Source organism: Prionailurus bengalensis, chromosome E2 (assembly GCF_016509475.1).
Source record: "Prionailurus bengalensis isolate Pbe53 chromosome E2, Fcat_Pben_1.1_paternal_pri, whole genome shotgun sequence".
NCBI lineage: Eukaryota > Metazoa > Chordata > Mammalia > Carnivora > Felidae > Prionailurus > Prionailurus bengalensis.
In genome coordinates this window covers 13414408-13432623 of record NC_057352.1, presented here as the reverse complement: position 1 = coordinate 13432623, position 18216 = coordinate 13414408, and the positions used below count along the sequence as shown (strand labels likewise).

The 18216-nt window shown below is 58.6% G+C and overlaps 1 protein-coding gene across 5 annotated transcripts in view; it reads left to right on the top strand.

Annotated features, from left to right (window-relative positions):
- Positions 1-18216, top strand: part of GRIK5 (glutamate ionotropic receptor kainate type subunit 5) — a 57949-nt gene that overhangs the window by 231 nt on the left and 39502 nt on the right. The window contains exons 1-11 of one of the 5 annotated variants that reach the window (XM_043598757.1): positions 3345-3619; positions 7104-7232; positions 7538-7702; positions 9969-10066; positions 10163-10328; positions 12306-12484; positions 13963-14016; positions 14119-14280; positions 15853-16005; positions 16399-16503; positions 16587-16694. In XM_043598757.1, coding sequence (XP_043454692.1) covers positions 7154-7232; positions 7538-7702; positions 9969-10066; positions 10163-10328; positions 12306-12484; positions 13963-14016; positions 14119-14280; positions 15853-16005; positions 16399-16503; positions 16587-16694 — 1269 coding nt within the window. In that variant the 5' untranslated portion in view covers positions 3345-3619; positions 7104-7153. Of the gene's footprint in view, positions 1-3343; positions 3620-7101; positions 7233-7537; positions 7703-9968; positions 10067-10162; positions 10329-12305; positions 12485-13962; positions 14017-14118; positions 14281-15852; positions 16006-16398; positions 16504-16586; positions 16695-18216 lie in introns of those variants that run through there. The other 4 variants (XM_043598759.1, XM_043598758.1, XM_043598760.1 and 1 more) reach the window with 4 other exon arrangements.

Here is an 18216-nt window from a genome sequence, read left to right as displayed (position 1 = left end):
AACTGCTTCCCCCCGCCCACACACACCACCCCATTTCTCAGAGGAGTAAACTAAGTCTCGAGGAGTTGGTCATTACCTTCCTGAAGCTAAAAGCTACTGAGGGACTCCCAAGCACTGAGTAGGACCTAGGTGTGACTTCTCAGTCATCACCTTTGTGGTGTCCTTTAGTTGATTTCTAACTGGCTGTCCTAACTTTCCACTAAATTGAAATCCCTAACACCAAGCCAATATAATTATACCAAGCTGTCTGGATTGACATCCTGACCCTGCCATTTCCAGCTGTTGTCTTGGACAAGCTAAATCCCCTGTGCCTCCGTTTCCTCATCTGTGAAATGAAGGCCCTAACCCCTGCCTCATGGTTGTGGGGCACAGAGTAAAAGCTGTGTGGGAATTGTTTTCATTAGGACCTCAAGAAGCCCAGAGAAGTTAAGTAGCTTGCCTGTCCTTTGGAGGAGACAGAGCCAGGGTTCCAACCCAGGAGTTGACTCCTGGTCTATGCTCTTGGTTCCGCGCCCCCCCCCCCCCCCCCCCCCCAGGCTCTACTGCCTGGCAGGCGGATGTCCTGTCCTGCAGGGCATGTTGAATGGATGAATGCAAGAAGCAGAAGAAAGAAGTTGGTGGGAATGTGTGAGCTCCAAAGCTGGTAATCTGCGTTTGCCATCAGGGTGAAATCCCCTGGGGTGGGAGCCAGAGAACCTGGAAGTTAGACTCGGGCTTTGATAGGCCCCGTGCACCAGGGCAGGTTCTCACTCCTGCCAAAGCCCCATTTTCTGCCTGAAAATGCAAGGGTCCAGCTTGGCGTGTCAGGCCCCTTTCTGCTCAGACCTTCTGCTTGGACTTTCCAGTTTATCTGGGTTGACTAGGATCTTTCTCTTCTGATGATACATGAGTAGGCTGAGCCCTGGGTCAGTCTTTGTGCAGGTGGTGGCATGGGACTAGATTTCTGGGGTAGGTTTATTTTACAGAGGATAGGCATTCTTTTTTGGGGGGGCCCTGCATAAACAAAGGCCTATAGGCTGGCATGAGTCTGGGCTTTCAGGCTTAGCTGGAGCTGAGGGTGGGTGTTGGGGGACCATGGGTGTTGCCCATGTAGGGTGAGGAAGTGTATGCAAAGTTGGTGGTCCTTCAGGATGCCATATATGTGTCAGACGTATGTCAGGGATGCTCCATATGGGATGAGGGCTTCCTATGCTCAGCTGGTGTAAGGGTTGCCATGTGCTGTGTGTGTGTGTGTGTGTGTGTGTGTGTGTGTGTGTGAGAAAGGCATATGGTCACGTGTGCTGGGGGGCTGCACGTGAGTGTGTCAGTGTCTCCTCCCCATCACGAGCATTGGGGGTGGTGGTGAGTCACGGGCTCAGCCTTCAGCGCCAACTGTCATGTTCCTTCCCCCCAAATTTCACCCCCCCCACCCAGCCGTGCACCACCCACCCCCACTCCGAGATCTGTGTCACTGCTTCTGTCTTCCATCCCCCTGTCCTGCTCAGCTCCCTCTGAGATGCTGCAGTGGGCTCCCTGGAAGGGAGTCTCCCACTTCTGGCTCTGCCCTCCAGTTCCTTGCCCTTTCCCACTGCCTCTCTGCTCAAGTGGTAGCTAGAGAAGGAAGGCCTCTTCGCCCCACCCACTCATGTCTTGGGTGCATCACGTCTCTATGCATTATAGAGAATTCCCATACTTGCCGCCCCATCCCTTCTCCTCCGTGGGGCTATTTCTACTTCTGGGGGCTTCTCCCTTGTCTCCAGGAGTTGGCTCCTCCCACCTTAGGGGACCTCTTGTGTCCACATGTCCTTGTGTTTACGGGTTCCTGGTGTCTGTGCCCACCCATCCCCATTTCTGTGACCTTCTCCCACTTTGCTTGGCCCGCCTCCCTGTCTCTATGATATGCATTCTTGTTTCCATTTCTGCGGGCCTCTCCTCCTGTCCGTGGCCTTCTCCTGTCCCCGTGGACCACTCCCTATGTCCAGGGAGTGCTTTCTGTTCTCATGGGCCTCTCTCCGTCTTCCTGGGGGACTCTCTCTCTGTCCACCAGCTGCCCTCATCTCTGAGGTCCGTCGCTGTCTCTGGTCTGCTCCCATGCCTCCATAGGCTTTTCTCTTTTTTATCTGGGCTTTTCCCCTGTTCTTGTCCTTGTGGGGTTTGTGGACCTTGGCCCACCTCTGTGAGTTTTGATGGCTGTCTTGCTTTTCCTCTGCATTTTTCTTCATCTCTGTAGCCCTCTCCCCCCAGCTCCATGGCCTTCTCCTCAGGTCTCCCTGCCTCTCATCTCCGTGGGCTCCTGGGCAGGGCGGTGGCATGGTGGTGGAGGGGGTGGCCCAGGGGTGGGCCCTCCATCCAATGCAGCGCCTTCCCCTCATCAGCATTCTCCTCGCAGGCCCCCCAGCCCCGACCAATACGGTCTCCCCCTCCCCCCCCACTCCCTTCCCTCCTCTTTCTCCGCCTGCTGCCCTCCCTTCCTCCTGCCCGCCCTCCTCCCTGCCTCCCTCCCTCCCTCCCTCCCTCCCTCCCTCATCTCTCTCCCCCCCCCCCCGCCCCGCGCTCCAGGACCCAGCGCGGGCGGCGGGCGGGCGGGCAGGCAGGCAGGCAGGCAGGCGGCGGCCTCAGAGGGGAGAAGGAGAGGTGGCGGCGGCGGCGGCGGCGGCGGAGGTGGAGGTGGTGGTGGTGGTGGTAGTGTTGGCGGCAGTGGCGGTGGCAGCAGTGGCGGTGGCGGCGGTGGCCGGCAGCAGGGAGGCAGGCCCAGCTGGGGACCCAGAGCCGGCGGCTGCGCCTCGCAGGGGACCAGGAGTCCGTGGCCAGGCCCTCCCACTGAGGCCCTGCACCGGGCCCCCCCGGGACACCCCACCCTCCTCTGCCTTCCTCTTCCACCTGCTCCTCTCCATCCTTCCCTCCCTCCTCCTCTCCCTCCTCCCCGTCTCTCCACCTCGCCGCCTGCCCCCTTCTCCGCTCTCCGGGTCTCCCAACACCCCGTCCTCCCCAGCCCCTCCACCCCTCGGCTTCTCTCTGCCCCTAGCATGCTTTTCCCGTGGGGGCTGAGGGCTTGAGGACTCCAGGCCCTTGCCTCATCCAGGGCAGGGCCAAGGCTCCAGGGGGGAGGGGGGAAGGGGTGCCCCCCTCCCCCCAATCAAGCCCTCCCCTCCCCCACTCCTCCTGATGGCCGGCTTCCTTGTCTCCAGCCAGTCCTCGCCCCCGGTGGCCCCCCCAGGCCGGCCCGGCTAGGGGAGGGGGCGGGGGCCCTTTCCTGGGCCGGCTTCCCCCTCCCCCGGCTTTGCCTGTGCCCCCCTCCCTTCCGTTTTCACCTTCCTCTCCTCCTTTCCTCCCTCCTTCCCCTCCATTTGCTCCTTCTCCCTCTCCTCTCTCCCCTTCTCTCCTCCATTTTCTCCTTTCCCCTTCCTCCCTTCCCTGGCCCGCCCTCTCCTCTTCCACCTGTCCTTCCTCCCCGCTCCGGGGAGCCCCCGTTTTGGATTAGTTGGGGGCCACTGCTGGAGGCGGGGGAGGGGGCCCCGTGGACTGCCCTCTCCCCCCCCCCCCCCCCGCCCCCGGCCACACCACCACCCAGCGCCAGAGCATCTCCCCGTTGTCTTTCTCGGGCCTCGAGGGAGCCCAGCCCTCCGTCCCACCAGGATCCGTGAGTGTCTGCAGGGCGGGGGTTGGGCTCGGGCCAGCCTGGGTCCTGGAAGGCTGGGCTCATGACCGTCTGGTGGGGCCCCCACCTCCCCCTGCCCCCCTCCACGAGCAGGGGCCTGCCCTGGGCCTCCCCCGTCTCCCAACCTCTGTTCACCTCAGCCTCTCTTCACCCTTGTTCTGGGTGCACAGCTCAGCCTTGTCCCCAGCCCCTGGGGTCCTGAGGGGCTGCCTGGCTCTTACTTGCAGGCTCACTCCTTCTCTGGGACTCCTGGCCAGTCTCCGCCCCTGCTTTCTCCAGCCGCGGTCCCACGGCGACCGGTGACCGGCTCTGTTCTCCCTCTGTTTCCGCCTCTCTTCTTTCCTCATCCTTTCTGCCTGCCGTCCCTGTCCCATCCACTGTCCGTCTCCTGGAAATGTCTTTCCTTTTTTTTCCATCTCCATTTCGTGTGTCTCTCAGGCCTCTCTCCGACTCTGTCCAACTTCTCTCTCCTTTGCTGTTAGCCTAACTCTTTCTTGTTGTGTCTCTGTTGATTCTCTCTCTCTCTCTCTCTCTCTCTCTCTCTCTCTCTACCTTTTTCAAAACTCCCCTGCATCTCGTCTGGCTCTTTTGGAAGCACCCACAGGTTTGGCCCTCTATCCACTTCTCTCCATCCACGCTTTGCTCTGCCTGTGCCCCTGCTCCCCTGTCCTCCTCTGCCCCTGCACTTGGAGCCTGTCTTCCTGTTCACTTTTCTGCTTTCCTCCCCCAGATCCACTCTGGGTCCAGCTCCTTTCTCCTCAGCCGCAGCCACTCCGTGGTCTACTTTGTCTTTTCCTTGGTGGTCTCACTCACCCCCCATCCTCTGCTCACTTCTACGTCCTGGCCTGGCCTTTTTGTCCTCATCCCTCCCCATGCCTCGGGGCTTGTGGGCTCTGGGATTGACCACCTCCTCAAGACACCCTGGTGGGTGCATCTCTGTGTGGACTGGCCCCCTTATGTGGGCACTCACCCTGTCCCTGCCTGTGCCCCTCGCTCTTCCTCCCTGCCTCCATTTCCCTCCCTGGCCCTCACTGCCCCTTCTAGTGTGTGTCTGCCCCACTCACCCCTCCCTCTTCTCTAGATCTGCTGTGTGGCTCCTGCATACATTTTCTCCGGCTCTCTTTCCAACTAGCTCTCTTCCTTTGCAGAGTTTTGCGGATTTTTCCCCTTCCTGCAGTCTTTGCACCTGTTGTGTTCTTGTGTTTTTGCCCTCTCCCTCACCCCACTTGTCTCACCGATTTGCCTTCTCACCTTGGTGATGTCTTGCCTTCCTGTCTGTCTGCCTCCCCTGGCAGGGCCCCTCACTCGGCTCCTTCTGCCTGGTTGGCTGCTATGCTTCCACCTTTATTTGGCGTTGCCTAAGTGTCTGGGCCTGTGGGGCTCAGGCCTGCCTGATTCCCTGCCTCTGCTACCTCGCGCTCTCTGTCTTGTCTCCGTTTCCTTTGGTGTCTCACTTCTAGGCGACCTGTGTGGGTCCTTCTCTCTCATTTAGCCCCAGGTACCTCTTTTTGGTCTGTCTGTCTTTCTATCTGGGCCTTCCTGTATGTCTTTGTCCATGTGCTGTCCCAGACCCTGGCCCTACACTCTGTGTTTCTGCTCCCACCCATGTCTGCCACCTGTGGGACCCTGCCCTCTGGTCCCTGTCTCTCCCTCCGTCTTCCCTGTCCTCTAGTCTCTGTTCCCTGGTTTGTCCCCAGAAGCCCCTGATGTCTCGGGATGACCCCCCTTCAACTCTTGCCTCTCTCCAAGCCCCGCCCTCCACAATCCTCCCCCTGAGAGTTCTTCCTCATCCCCCAACTTCCCTTGCTCCTCCACCCTTGAAGTTTTCACTGTAGATCCGGATTACCATCTGCAGCCCCCAGCCTGTCCATGATGCCCTCCCACCCCTCAGCCTGCCTTTCCCAGAGGCCCTGAGAGAGGGAGCTGCTCAAGGTCATGTGGGAGTCAGGGGCAGAGCAGAGACTGTTGGGTCTCCTGCTGCCATGGCCTAGGTTTTCCTGGCCACCAGCATGGTCCAAAATCTTGCACTGTGCCTCTACCCTCCCCTGGCAGGTTTCATTCTGCTGTCTCACTACCTTAAGCCCTCTATCCATGGGGATCAGGTGGGGTGCAACAAGACCCCGAGGCTCACCTCACAGCACTCTGGGCCTCACAGTAATGCTCTCCTGGAAGCCCAACGCCCCTTCTCTTGGGGCACGGCTCTCGGCCAGGAGAAGCCGTGCATCCAGCCAAACTCATCCCTGCCTGGGGGTTGCCCCAAAGAAGGCTGGGGTACCTGGAGGACTCTAACTCACTGGGGTTGGAGCCGTTCTGGGAAGCAAAGATGCATTGTCTCCCCCTAATCCTCAGCTCCCCTGAGCAGGGTCGGGGGCTGTAGTCTGGCACCTGCTTTGGCAGACAGCAGACTCCCTGCCTTACTCTTCCCTTCCAGCTCTCTCTGGTGGCATCTCAAGTGGGCTTGTGTCCTCTCTCCGTTCTCTGTATTTCCTGTTCTATTCTGTGTCTCTCTTATGCCTTGATTTCCCTCTCTGCTGCCTGCCCTATGCTCCTCTCCCCACCCTGACCTTCCTCCGTCTCCACGGCTGCCTGCCTTCCTGCCTCATCCTTCCTCCTTGCTCCTAGTCCTGTCCTTCCCTACCCAGAAACTCCTTTGTCCTCTTCATCTCTGTCCCCCCTGTCTTCTTATCTTCTTGTTCCCTTGTATTTTTGTCTGTTTTTTCTCTTTCTCCTTTCCTGGGTGTCTTTGTATTTTCTTTCTCTAAGCCTCTCTTCCTATTTCTGTCTCCCTGTTTCTGTCTTCTCTTTCTTTACTTTTTTTCTTTCTTTTTTTTTTTTTTTTTTAGCTCCTTAGCTGCCTCGGATCCATCCGTCTCCATCTGTGTGTCTCCACGTGTGTCTCTGTCTGTCTCCATCATTCCCTCTCTCCTCAAGTTTCCTTAACTCCCGGATACTCTCCCCTCCAGACCCCGGATGTCCAGGCCACTCTCCCCACGGGATTGTGGGAACCAGGGACGTCAGGAAAGTGGCAAGTGAGGCCTGGGATGGGGTTGCCTAGCAACCACCGCATCCTCTCCAGCCAGTTTCTGTTGCCTAGTAACCGCTGCCTGCCCAGAGACAGGGGCGGGACTGGGTGGGGGGTGGCACTTCCTGGTTTCCTACTGGGGTGGGGATGGTCCCTGGAATTTGCTCTTACTTGAGATCCCTCCCATTTTGGTAGCTGTGAATGTCCTCTAGCCATGCCTGTCCCACTCAGTGCCGTGAGCTCCTCCCCGGTAGTGCTCCTCAGAGCCTGAGCTTCCTTGGTATCAATGCCTTTGGTGTTGTCAGCTTCTGACAAGGGCAGGGCCTTTCAGCGCTCACTCACAATGTCCCGGGGTCTCCGATCACCACCCCATCTAGCAGTCCTCCAAAGGGCTCTGAGGCCCCCACCTCAGCAATCTCCCCATGGGTGGGGGGCTCCCTGCAGGTGGCGAGTGGGGGCCGCGGCAGCTGCGTCCCCATGAGGAGGGGAGGAAGATGCCGGCTGAGCTGCTGCTGCTGCTGATTGTTGCCTTCGCCAGCCCCAGCTGCCAGGTGCTCTCATCACTGCGCATGGGTGAGGCCCTACAGCCCCTGCCCCGCCTCTGCAGAGACCCTCCCAAGCCTGCCCATCCCTCAGGACCCGGGAATCTGGGCTTCAGGTCTCAGCTTTCCTCAGCAACAGGGAACAGCAGCCCCCAGCGCCTTCTCCCCCCGCCCGGACCCAGCAGTCCAGATCTCCAGCGGTGTCCAACCTTAGATTCAGGAGTCTAGACCCATATCAGCATCCCCACCCCTACCTTAGAGCCCAGGAGTCCAGGACCCCAGCCTCTCCTTTCTCAGGACCCAGGAGTCTGGTCCCCAACCCCCGTGTCCCCTCAGCTGCAATCCTGGACGACCAGACAGTGTGTGGCCGCGGCGAACGTCTGGCCCTGGCTCTGGCCCGGGAGCAGATCAACGGGATCATCGAAGTCCCAGCCAAGGCCCGGGTGGAAGTAGACATCTTTGAGCTTCAGCGGGACAGCCAGTACGAGACCACGGACACCAGTGAGCAGGGCCACAGGGGGCGTGGGGTGAGGCAGGGCAGGCTGGTAGCCCTCGGTCTGTCCCTCAGCTCCTGGCCTCCTCAGCTTGCTTGCTTTGTCTCTTTCTAGCTCCACCTGCCCCTTCCTTCATGTCTGCTCTGCTTTTTCCTTTCCAGAGATGGTGTTGCCGAGCATGGGGAGGTAGGGAGGGTGCCAGCCCCGGTCCTGCCTTGTAAGAGCTGAGAGCCTCATTTGAAAGATAAACTCATGGCTGGCTGGGGACACAGTGCCCAGAGCTGAGTAATGAGGGGCCTGGACAGTGAGGCCAGGGAGCCTCAGGGGCAGGAACAGTGAAGGCATTCTGGAGAAGGCTAAACCAAAGTTCTGAGGTCTGAAAGGCAAGCAGGATATAGAAAAAGTGTCATTGCTCAAAGTATGCCCTGTAGAACAGCAGCCACATAGTAGGGGTGTATAAGTATTTGTTGGATACTGACAGACTGAGCAAATGTTAATGGGTATCTCTTGAACAAATGTGTTGGGGTCGTATACCTCAGGAGATGCTGTCTTCAATGTGTTTTAGATTGGTTTTCTTTCTTACAGGCCTCATCAGAACCTTTGTTATATTCACGTGTGTTTCATATTAGCGAGAGGGAGAATGGGGTACAGTGTTTCTTGTACTTTTCTGACTGGCGCAGCACAGAACACAAACTGGGAGAAGCTGGGATGGAGGGTGAGGAGGTAAATGGTGTTCCAGGCATATGCTATAGTCTGGAGCTGGAGCAGAGGAGGGGGATATATGGAGCCAAAGAACAGGGTGTGGGGTTGAACCTGTCCTGGCTACCTGGACTCAGGACATGCTTGGTGAGATCATGAGAGACTTTGGGGCTGAAGTGTGACAGCAGTGGGAGGTGAGGCTGGGCAGAATGGCGGGCCAGTTCAAAGAGGTGACAGTGGCAGGCTAAAAGATGTCACCTTCACCTGTAGGCAGAAGGGAGCCACCAATGGGTTTAGGTCAGGGAGCGGGCTTCTGGAAGGTGAATCTGGAGGCTAGATTTGGGTGATCATGCCTGAGTTGGCATGCCTGAGTTGAGAGCCCTAAAAAGTAGGGCAGGGGAGAGAAGGGGAAAGATATGAGAAAATTTGAGGACAAAAGAGACAGGACTTGGTGACTAATTTGTCTATTGAGAGAAAGATTAAAGGCAAGGATTGTTTCTAGATATTTGGTCTGCACAAACGGGGCCTTCAGTAATGTGGAAGGCACAGAAGAATCAAGTTTAGAGGAAGGTGAGGCATTTAGTTAGGATGCTTTTAGTTGGATGTGGCAGAAACCCACTCAGTCTGCCTTAAGGGAAAAAGAGAATTTATCAGCTTATAATACGGAAAGGCCCAAGGACTAATTTCAGGCATGGCTAAGTCCAGGTACTCAAATGATGTCCCAGGACTATTTCAGGCATGGTTAGATCCAGGCACTCATATCATGTCCCAGGAAGCTCTCTGTCTTCATCCGTGGGTCCTGTTTTCCTCTAAGTTGGGTTCATTTTGAGGAATACCCTCCCTAACTGGTGGCAAGACAGCCCCAGTAGCTCAAAGCTTACATCTTACCTGTTTAGCAAACTACATAATAATTGTAGCAGAAACCTGGGGAAGGCTCTTGATGGCCTGCTTTGAGCCCGTCCCCATCTCTGAACCAATCACTGTGGCCAGGACAGTGTGGTTCTGTGATCCTGGCTTGGGTGCCAGCCAGTCCTGGGAAACATATGGTTCCCTGAGGAGAAGTTAGGGTTTTGCCATGAGAATGGGCACCGGGCAGGCAGAAAAAACAGCTTCTGCCTCCCAGTCTTTGAGACGCGCGCAAGTTCAAGGGGAAAAAAGAAAAAAAAAAAAACACAGAAGAAAGAGGAGCAAACGAAAGCCACAGGAGAGCGGTGTTTGGGACGTGGGGTGGAGAGGGGCCCTCGCTGTGGTTGTGGGGTGGAGGGGCTGTGAGGTGTTGTTGGAAAGGAGGAGTGAGACAGAGGCTGAGGAGCCGGGCGTTAGCTTTGCAGCCAGGAGGTCCCTGGTTTTTCCTCTTTGTTCTTTCTTTGTTTCTCTCATGGTCTAACCCATCCCTCTTGCCATTTCTCCCCATTTGTCTCTGTCTTGTCCACTGCTGCGGGTGGGACCGGGGATTGGGCCTCTGGGTCCGGGGCGGCCAAGGGGGATCGGGCAGCTCCAAGGATCGGATGTGCTCCCGGGCCAGGTGGGGACAGAGGAAGGTCCCTGACTGCGGTCTCTTCCCACCCTCGCAGTGTGTCAGATCCTGCCCAAGGGGGTCGTGTCCGTCCTGGGGCCCTCGTCCAGCCCTGCGTCTGCCTCCACCGTGAGCCATATCTGTGGAGAGAAGGAGGTGAGCAGAGTGTGGGACAGGGCAGGGGTGGGTCCCTGGGAGGCGAAGCTGGGGAGGAGGCCGCAGGATAGAAGCAAAGCCTCCTTCTTTGTCCAGATCCCCCACATCAAGGTGGGTCCCGAGGAGACACCCCGCCTGCAGTACCTGCGCTTCGCGTCTGTCAGCCTGTACCCCAGTAACGAGGACGTCAGCCTGGCCGTCTCCCGAATCCTCAAGTCCTTCAACTACCCCTCGGCCAGCCTCATCTGCGCCAAGGCCGAGTGTGAGGGAGAACTGGGTGTTTTGTTTTTATTCCCCCAAACTCCCCTGCCCAAGAGATCTGGTCTCCCGCACGGCACAGGCTCCCCTGGTCCCCACCATCCTTCCCCGTCAGGAACCCAGACCCCCCCCACCTCCCCCGAGAGACCATTTAGTCAGCAGATAGTAACTAGCACCTATGTGCCAGGCCCCTGCGAGGCCCTGGCGGTTCCGCACTAGGTGTGGTCCCGGATTGGACTCCAGGGTCCGTGGGGGATGCTGTGGCCGAGCGGTTGTAACGCAGAGTGATCCATACTCTGTCAGCGGGCAGGCGGGGTGCCGTCGGAGCACGTAGAAGGGAATCCTACCCGGGTCTGAAAGTTCAGATCCCGTGTCCCCGAGAAAGGGGCCTCTAAGCTGGACCTAAAGGTTGGGGAGGAGTTGGGGCGAGGAAGAGGGAAGAGTGTGGCAGGGCAGGGGCCGAGGGCCCAGGGAACGTGGCCGCTTTGAGAGGCTCAAGGATGCTTCCAGGGAGCCCGGTGCCCAGTGTGGGAACAGGCGAGCAGCACGTGCGGGAAGCATGACCACGCAGGGCCCTGCACCTCTGCCCGAAGATGATGGCGGTGGTGCAAGGTTCCCACGCAGGGCGGGGCAGGGGACAGGCCGGGTGTGTGTCGCAGGAAGAGCGCTGGCTGCAGCAGAGAGAACTGACTGGAGAATGCCACGAGCTATGGCCGGGAGGCCAGAGACGGGCAGAAAGAAGGGGCGCTGGTTAGGTATCTGGTGGTGGTGGCAGGCCGGAGAGGCCAGGATCGGTTTGAGGAGCCACGAGGGAAGGGAGAGGGCGCCGTCGCTGTGGTGACTGGGTTCCGCCTGAGGAGGAGGAGGAGGAGGACAGAACGGTCAGGTGGAGGTGCAGTTGGGGTCGAGGCGTCTCGGAGACCATCAAGTGGAGATGTCCGGAAGGCCGGTGGGTTTGTGGGTGGGGTGCACAGCTGGAAAAAGAGAGAGGGCCGTGCTCAGTAACTTCCAGGAGAAACTCGTCTTTCAAAAGGTATTTACTGAACACCTGCCACGGCCCAGACCTTGTTCTGGGTCCTGGGGCTAGAGCGGTGCGTGTGCAAGCCAGGCCAGAACCCCTGTCCTTGTCAGACCTGCTGTCTTGTGGGAGAAGCTAGGAAGTAGTAAGTCCTCCCATTCGAGATGGGATGGTGATCACCTCCTCGAGGTGGTGATGTTTGGGTAAGAGATCTGAAGGTGGAGAGGGAGGGAGCCGCATGGGGGTCCAGGGAGAAGAGGGAACAGCTAGTGTAAAGGCCACAGGGCAGGAGCGTGGCCGTGGCGTGTGCAAGACAGGTCAAGGGGATGGCGAGGGGTGGGTGGGTGGAGTGGGGCCCGGGGGCTGTGAGGATGCGGGCCTCCACTCTCAATGGGCCAGAGCTGTTAGAGGGTTTGGGGCAGAGGAGGCACACATCTGCTCTACGCGCTTGTGGCTGCTGTGACGGGGACGGACGTGGGGACAAGTGTGGCTGTCATAACAGGTGAGGGAAGGCAGTGGCTTAGGCCAGGGTGGTGGCGGTGGTGCGGCACGTGGGGTCTGCTGCACTCTGCAGATAGAGCCTGGGTAGGTTGGGCGCAGCTGGGAGAGAGAAAGAGAGGGAGAGGGGGAGAGAGGGAGAGGGAGGGAGGAGGCCGGGCTGCTGTCCGAGTTTGGGCCTGAGTGGCTGGCAGGCAGGTGGTGGCTTGGGTGAGAGGAGTGGAAATGTGGCTTGCGTGAGTGAAGTTTGAGATCCCCGTCACACGTCCCAGCGGCGGAAAGGTGGCAGGGGACAGGTGTGTGGAGGTCGAGCACAGGGTCCACGGGCCCAGTATCCCAAGAGAGCCAACCACGCTCTGGTCAGTACAGCCCTCGTCCCCTCCTGGGCTCCCCTACACTGGAGGAGGAGGAAGTCACCCTGGGACACTTACAGGGACCCTAACCCGGGCCCTCCTGCTCCCCCAGGCCTCTTGCGGTTGGAGGAGCTAGTGCGTGGCTTCCTCATCTCCAAGGAGACGCTGTCAGTGAGGATGCTGGATGACAGCCGGGACCCCACGCCGCTGCTCAAGGAGATCCGCGATGACAAGGTGTCCACCATCATCATTGATGCCAATGCGTCCATCTCCCACCTCATCCTCCGTAAAGTGAGTCCCCCAGTCTCTGTCTCTCTACAGGGTCGGGACAGAAGCATTGAGTGACAGAGCAAGTCGCCCAATGCCCATGGGCCTCAGGGGTCACACGGTAGAGACCCGCTTCCTACGAGCGGATGATAATCGTGAGGTTTGTCTCAGCTTGTCCACTTCGCGGTCGCACCGGTGGTCGGGCTTTGGACAGTCGCCTCCCCTCTCTGTGCTCAGTTGCTGCCTTGGTGGGTTACCGTGAGGGGTAGTGAGTGAATGGTGGGGAAGCACTTGGGACAGACAGGTCCTGGCCCAGAATAGATGCTGGTGCGGGGAGCTCCCTGTCATCTGCACTGAGTGCCCGTCCTGCCGCGTGGAGGCACTTTGCACGGACTCTTTAATTTGGCTCCCACCCAGGCTGCGGGGCAGGCGTGATGACCATTTTGTGGATTAAGAAGCTGGAGTTAAACAGGCTGGCTCAAGGGCGCCCGGGAGGGGGTAGCATCGGGGCCTGCCACACACCCTCCAGCAGTGACCCACATTCATTAATCATTCATTGCTTCCCTGCTCTTAATTCGTCCTCGTAATCTAATCTGTATTATTTATTTTTCTCCAGTTTTCTTTTTTCTTTTTTTTAAAATTAAAACCATATGTCACTACTGATTGTAGTGTACAGGAAGAAGCGTGGACAGAATCCATAGGGCCCTTGAGGCAAGAAGTTTTAGAGAAAAGGTTTCGTGTTTGGAAGGCAGGCCGGCCTGGGCTGGGGTCCCGCGAGCCGAGCCGAGGGACCCGTGGTCACTCTCCTCTCGTGGAATGGGTTGTGAGCCTCACGATAACAGCTCCTGCCACTCGGCCGATGCTGGCTGGTGCCATGTAATGTTCTAATGACCGTAGCGGGGACAGGCTCGGACACCGTGGCAGGAGAGGCCTTCTAGTTTTGTTTGCCTCAAGGACTGTGAAGAAAGGGGCTCCAAACAGGCATTTTGAGATTCCAGTCGGTTGCCTTTCGCTGCGAAGTGCTTGCAAAGATGGCGGTGTGGGGGGGGGGGTTTATCTGGCCTGTGACCAAGCTGGGCCCCACATAGTAGCAGCCCCAACTTGGCTTTGGGGCAGCGCGGGGAGAAGCTTAAAGTTGAGGTTACCCTCCCAGCCTGTCCTGTTTCTAAGGCGTCCCTTTGCCTGTCTGTCTCCAGAAGGCAGTCTTGTAAGTGCCCTCCAGGGGGATGCGAGCATCTGGGGGTGCCATTCTCTCCTCCAATAAGGCCTTCCTTCCACCCAGGTTGCCTGTCCACTGGTGCAGCATCAGGGAGCAGGGTCTCCCTCTGCCCCTGCACGGCTCTTTCTCCCTGTCTCCGTCTCTGGGTGTCTGTTACTGTGTTTCCCATGGGTGTCTTCACTAGGCCTGTCTCTAAATCTCTCTTTCTCTCTTGGCGTCTCCTCGCTTCTGCCTGTGGGCCTCCGCCCCTCCTGTCGCCTCTGTGCCGCCCCATGTCCTCCAGGCTTCAGAGCTGGGAATGACCTCAGCGTTTTACAAATACATCCTCACCACCATGGTGCGTACCCCAACGCGGCCCCTCTGGCCCCCACCCCCCTCCCAGGGTGTCTGCCCCATGTGGGGCCTGGCCCCTGGCCTCACCCCTTCTTCTTGGCCCCAGGACTTCCCCATCCTGCACCTGGACGGGATCGTGGAGGACACCTCCAACATCCTGGGCTTCTCCATGTTTAACACCTCACATCCCTTCTACCCCGAGTTTGTGCGCAGCCTCAACATGTCCTGGAGGGAGAACTGTGAAGCCAGCACCTATCCAGGTCCCGCGGTGAGCACTTCTTCTGTACTTTGGTGAGATGGTGCCAGAACCCTCCAGCGCCCCCACTCGCTTTCCAAGTACATACTGTGAGGCCTCACATTGTGGCCCCAAGATAAGTCTGATCTGTTTCCTCCTCTGTACCTCCCAGGCTGCCCCAGCCACACTGGCCTCCTCCAGGTGCCTCTCTGGCCCTAGCACATGCCCACCCCAGGGCCTTTGTACTTGCTTCTCCCACTGCTTCATATGTGCTTCCCCAGAGAACTAGCGACTCACTCCCTCATTGCCAAGTCATTGCTCAAACACTCCCTCAGTTATAAGACCTTCCTTGGTCCCCACCATAAAAACGAGAAACTCCCTGCTAATCAGCTCCCTTCCGTACTGTATTTTTCTGCACAGTACCTGTCCTTGCATATCTGATGCTCTATGTTTTGCTTAGGTACAGATACGGATATCTAGACCGTAAGTTCCATGAGTGTAGGGTTTTCTTTCTGTTTTCTTCACCTTTGTATCACCAGCACCTAAATCAGCCTGGCCCAGGGTAGGTGTCCAATAATATATGTTGAATAAACACAAACATACAGAAGGTACACACTTAGGTGTATTTGTTCACAGACGTTTAGTCCTGTGCCAAGATACCAAGGCACCCCTACCGCATAGAAACGCACATGGACACTGAGCCATGCAGTCAGGCGGTGCAGACATAATGTGGGTAGAGGTACATTTGTGTGTGCCCCTGCAGCTGTCTACACAACACAGGTATTCAGACCTTCACACCAACCCAGCGAAGACACTCCCACAAACACACACACACACACACACACACACACACAGATGCCCCATGTCCAGTCACAGCTCGGTGCCCAGTTTGTATCAAGCGTTCACTGTGTGCCGGGCAGTTTTGAACTCTGACATGTATTACCTTCTTTGGTACCCACGTTAGCCTGTGGAGGCAGAGATGACAGTCATCCCCATCTTACACGGGAGGACACTGAGGTTCCGAGCAGGGTGGGGACTTGGGCCTCCCGTAGGAAATAGGAGAGCCGGGTCTCCAGCTCAGAGCCGCCTGCTTCCCAGGCACAGGCTCACAGCCCTTATGCTCGCCTGCCTCCTAGATGCCACGCCCACCCTGGCACTTTGCATGTAGACAAACAGGCACTTTCGTCCAGCCCCCACACACGTGCGCCCAGCCATAATCAGGCTGTGGCCCTCTTCCCACACCCTGCATCCTGCGTCAGCCACGCTGATGCAGATTCCCGGGCACACCCTGAGGCCCACCAGCATCCCCCTGTGGAGGTGACGCGGCTGGCCATCCAGCCCGTCCCCAAACAGACGCAGGGCTGCATGATTCAGGAGGAGCTATTCCCACAAAGCTATGGGCAGCATGCACGTTTTTCCCGCTGCCACCTGACTCCCTGAGAAAGACACTCAGAGGCCGGTCCTCACTGCCGACCTGGACCGTTTCATGCTCCTGGAGAGACGGGAGTTGTCTGAGGGCTTGTGGGTAGCACCATGGGGGCGTTGGGGCCCCCTGCCTGAGCTGCCTCTTCCTCATCCTCGCTCTACCTCTGCCCCCCACCCCAGCTGTCGGCGGCCCTGATGTTTGACGCCGTGCACGTGGTGGTGAGTGCCGTCCGGGAGCTGAACCGCAGCCAAGAGATCGGTGTGAAGCCGCTGGCCTGTACGTCGGCCAATATTTGGCCCCATGGGACCAGCCTCATGAACTACCTGCGCATGGTGAGCCGGGAGCAGGGAGGGCCGAGGGGGCAGGGCCGTCCTTCTCAGGTTGGGACACTAACTGTGTCCACCCTGTGGCCCCTCTGCCCTCTCCCCCGCTACCAACCCCACCCACCTCCTGCTATCTCTGGACCTCTTCCTCCTCCTCTCCTCCATCTCTCCCCTCTGGACCTCCCTCTCCCTGTCTGCACTGCCCTCCCCCTGCATATTTGTCCCATCTCCTTTCCTTTGCTGGCGTGTTGTCTTTCTCGTTTAACCGCGGTCCTTCCTGGTCCTTCTCCCTCTCTTCTTCTTCTCTGTCTCCTTCTTCTCTGTCTCCACCTCTCTGGGCTTCTCCCGCCCTATGTCTGGGCCCCTGCCACCCCTCCCTCTGCCCGCCTCCCGCCCTGCTAGGTAGAGTATGACGGGCTGACCGGGCGGGTCGAGTTCAACAGCAAAGGGCAGAGGACCAACTACACCCTGCGCATCCTGGAGAAGTCCCGGCAAGGCCACCGTGAGGTGAGCAGACCCGGGGACACTCCAGAGTCCTGATGGGGTGGGGGCAGGGCCGGCGTGTGCTGATGGTACCTTCTCTGCCCCAGATCGGGGTATGGTACTCTAACCGGACCCTGGCCATGAACGCCACCACCCTGGACATCAACCTGTCGCAGACACTGGCCAACAAGACACTGGTGGTCACGACCATTCTGGTGAGTGGCCCTGGGGGGGGGGCAGTAGGTGGAGGGGCCTTTCCTGAGCGGTGCCCCAGCCCAATCCTAGTGAAGGAGGAGGATCCCTTGGCTCACACCGCACACAGACCAGCAGGGAATGTGACCCATGCACCCAGCAATCCTGATTGTGGCCAAGGTGTCACCGGCCTAATCGCTGCTGAAACACGGGAGGGCACAGGCTCCGCCAGCTGGCTGTCGCATGGCAGAGATAAGAATGACTGCGGTCGTGGGGATTCCACGAGGCTGCACAGGTAGGGCGCCTCACACAGTGTCTGGCCCCCAGAAGTCACGGTTGCTAGAGTGGTCATTTTGCCACACTTGCCAACTGAGTGTGTTGACACGTGACAACTTAATATCCATCTTGAAGATGTGGAAACCAGGGCTCTGAGTGGTGAGGCACCTTGCCCCGGGTCCCGTAGCAGGTACGTGGCAGAGCCAGGGCGGAAGTCACGTCCCTGAGGCTCCAGAGCGTGATCCGTAGCCGCCGGGCTCTGCGTCTCCAGTCCTTTTGTACTTGAGCACCAGCCAAGGACGTGGTCCTGTAGCCCCCATGGGTGCTGCTTCTGTGCTTAGCAGATCAGAGACCGGGGCGGGAGGGGGGGGGGGTGCTTTGTGCGTCAGTGACAATTTACAGAGCACCCTGTTCTGCACCAGCCGCTGTGCTGGGCCCTGTCCAGGCACTGCTCTGTAAACCTCTCGGCCGCTCCATGGGGTTTGTCTTATTTTCCTCATTTTGAAGGTAAGGAAACAGGTCACAGGACAAATCCCAGCTGGAGCCGAGCGACCTGCTCGGAGCCTGTGCCCCCTCTCCTGCACCCTGCCACCTCCCGCTGTGGACAGTGGGCCACCGGGGGGTCCGGCAGGGGGTGAGGCACAGGACCTAGTGAGCTGGAGGCGGCCCAGAGCAGCTGGGCCTGGAGGCTGGTGTGCCAGGCAGCCATGCCCTTCAGAGCAGCCAAGTCCCTGGCCTGCTGGCACGTGCCATCAATGAGAGCCCCTCAGTAAGCCCACGAGCTGGGCCGGCTCCTAGCCGTGGATGCGGAGGCTGAGAGGATTACCACAGGTTCCGCAGGACATCAGAGGCCCCCTCGAGCAGCGCGGCGCAGAGCTGTTCTCTTTGCCCCTAGGGGACTCCTGATCTAATGTGGACCTCGTGTCCCCCTGGAGAAGGGCCAGTGAGCCTGCTGGGGAGGGACAGATGGCCCGCAGACGGGAAACCAGACACTTTGTAACAGCCTCACTGAGGGGCCCTGAGGGCCAGGCTGGGCTGGCTGGGAGAAGTCACACCTCCCTGCATGGGGGAGTGTGGTGATCCAGAGGCTTCCTGGGGCCAGAAGAGACAGGGTCCTAGGTGGGAAGCAGGGACAGAGGTCAGGGAGGGGATGTCAGGAGAGCTGAGCCATGACCCTGGAGGCCTCATCTCTCTCTCGTACTTGTCTCCCCTTTTGTCCAAGAGCCAGTGTTGTTTTCTTGCTGACACTTAGGCTTCTCTTGATGGATT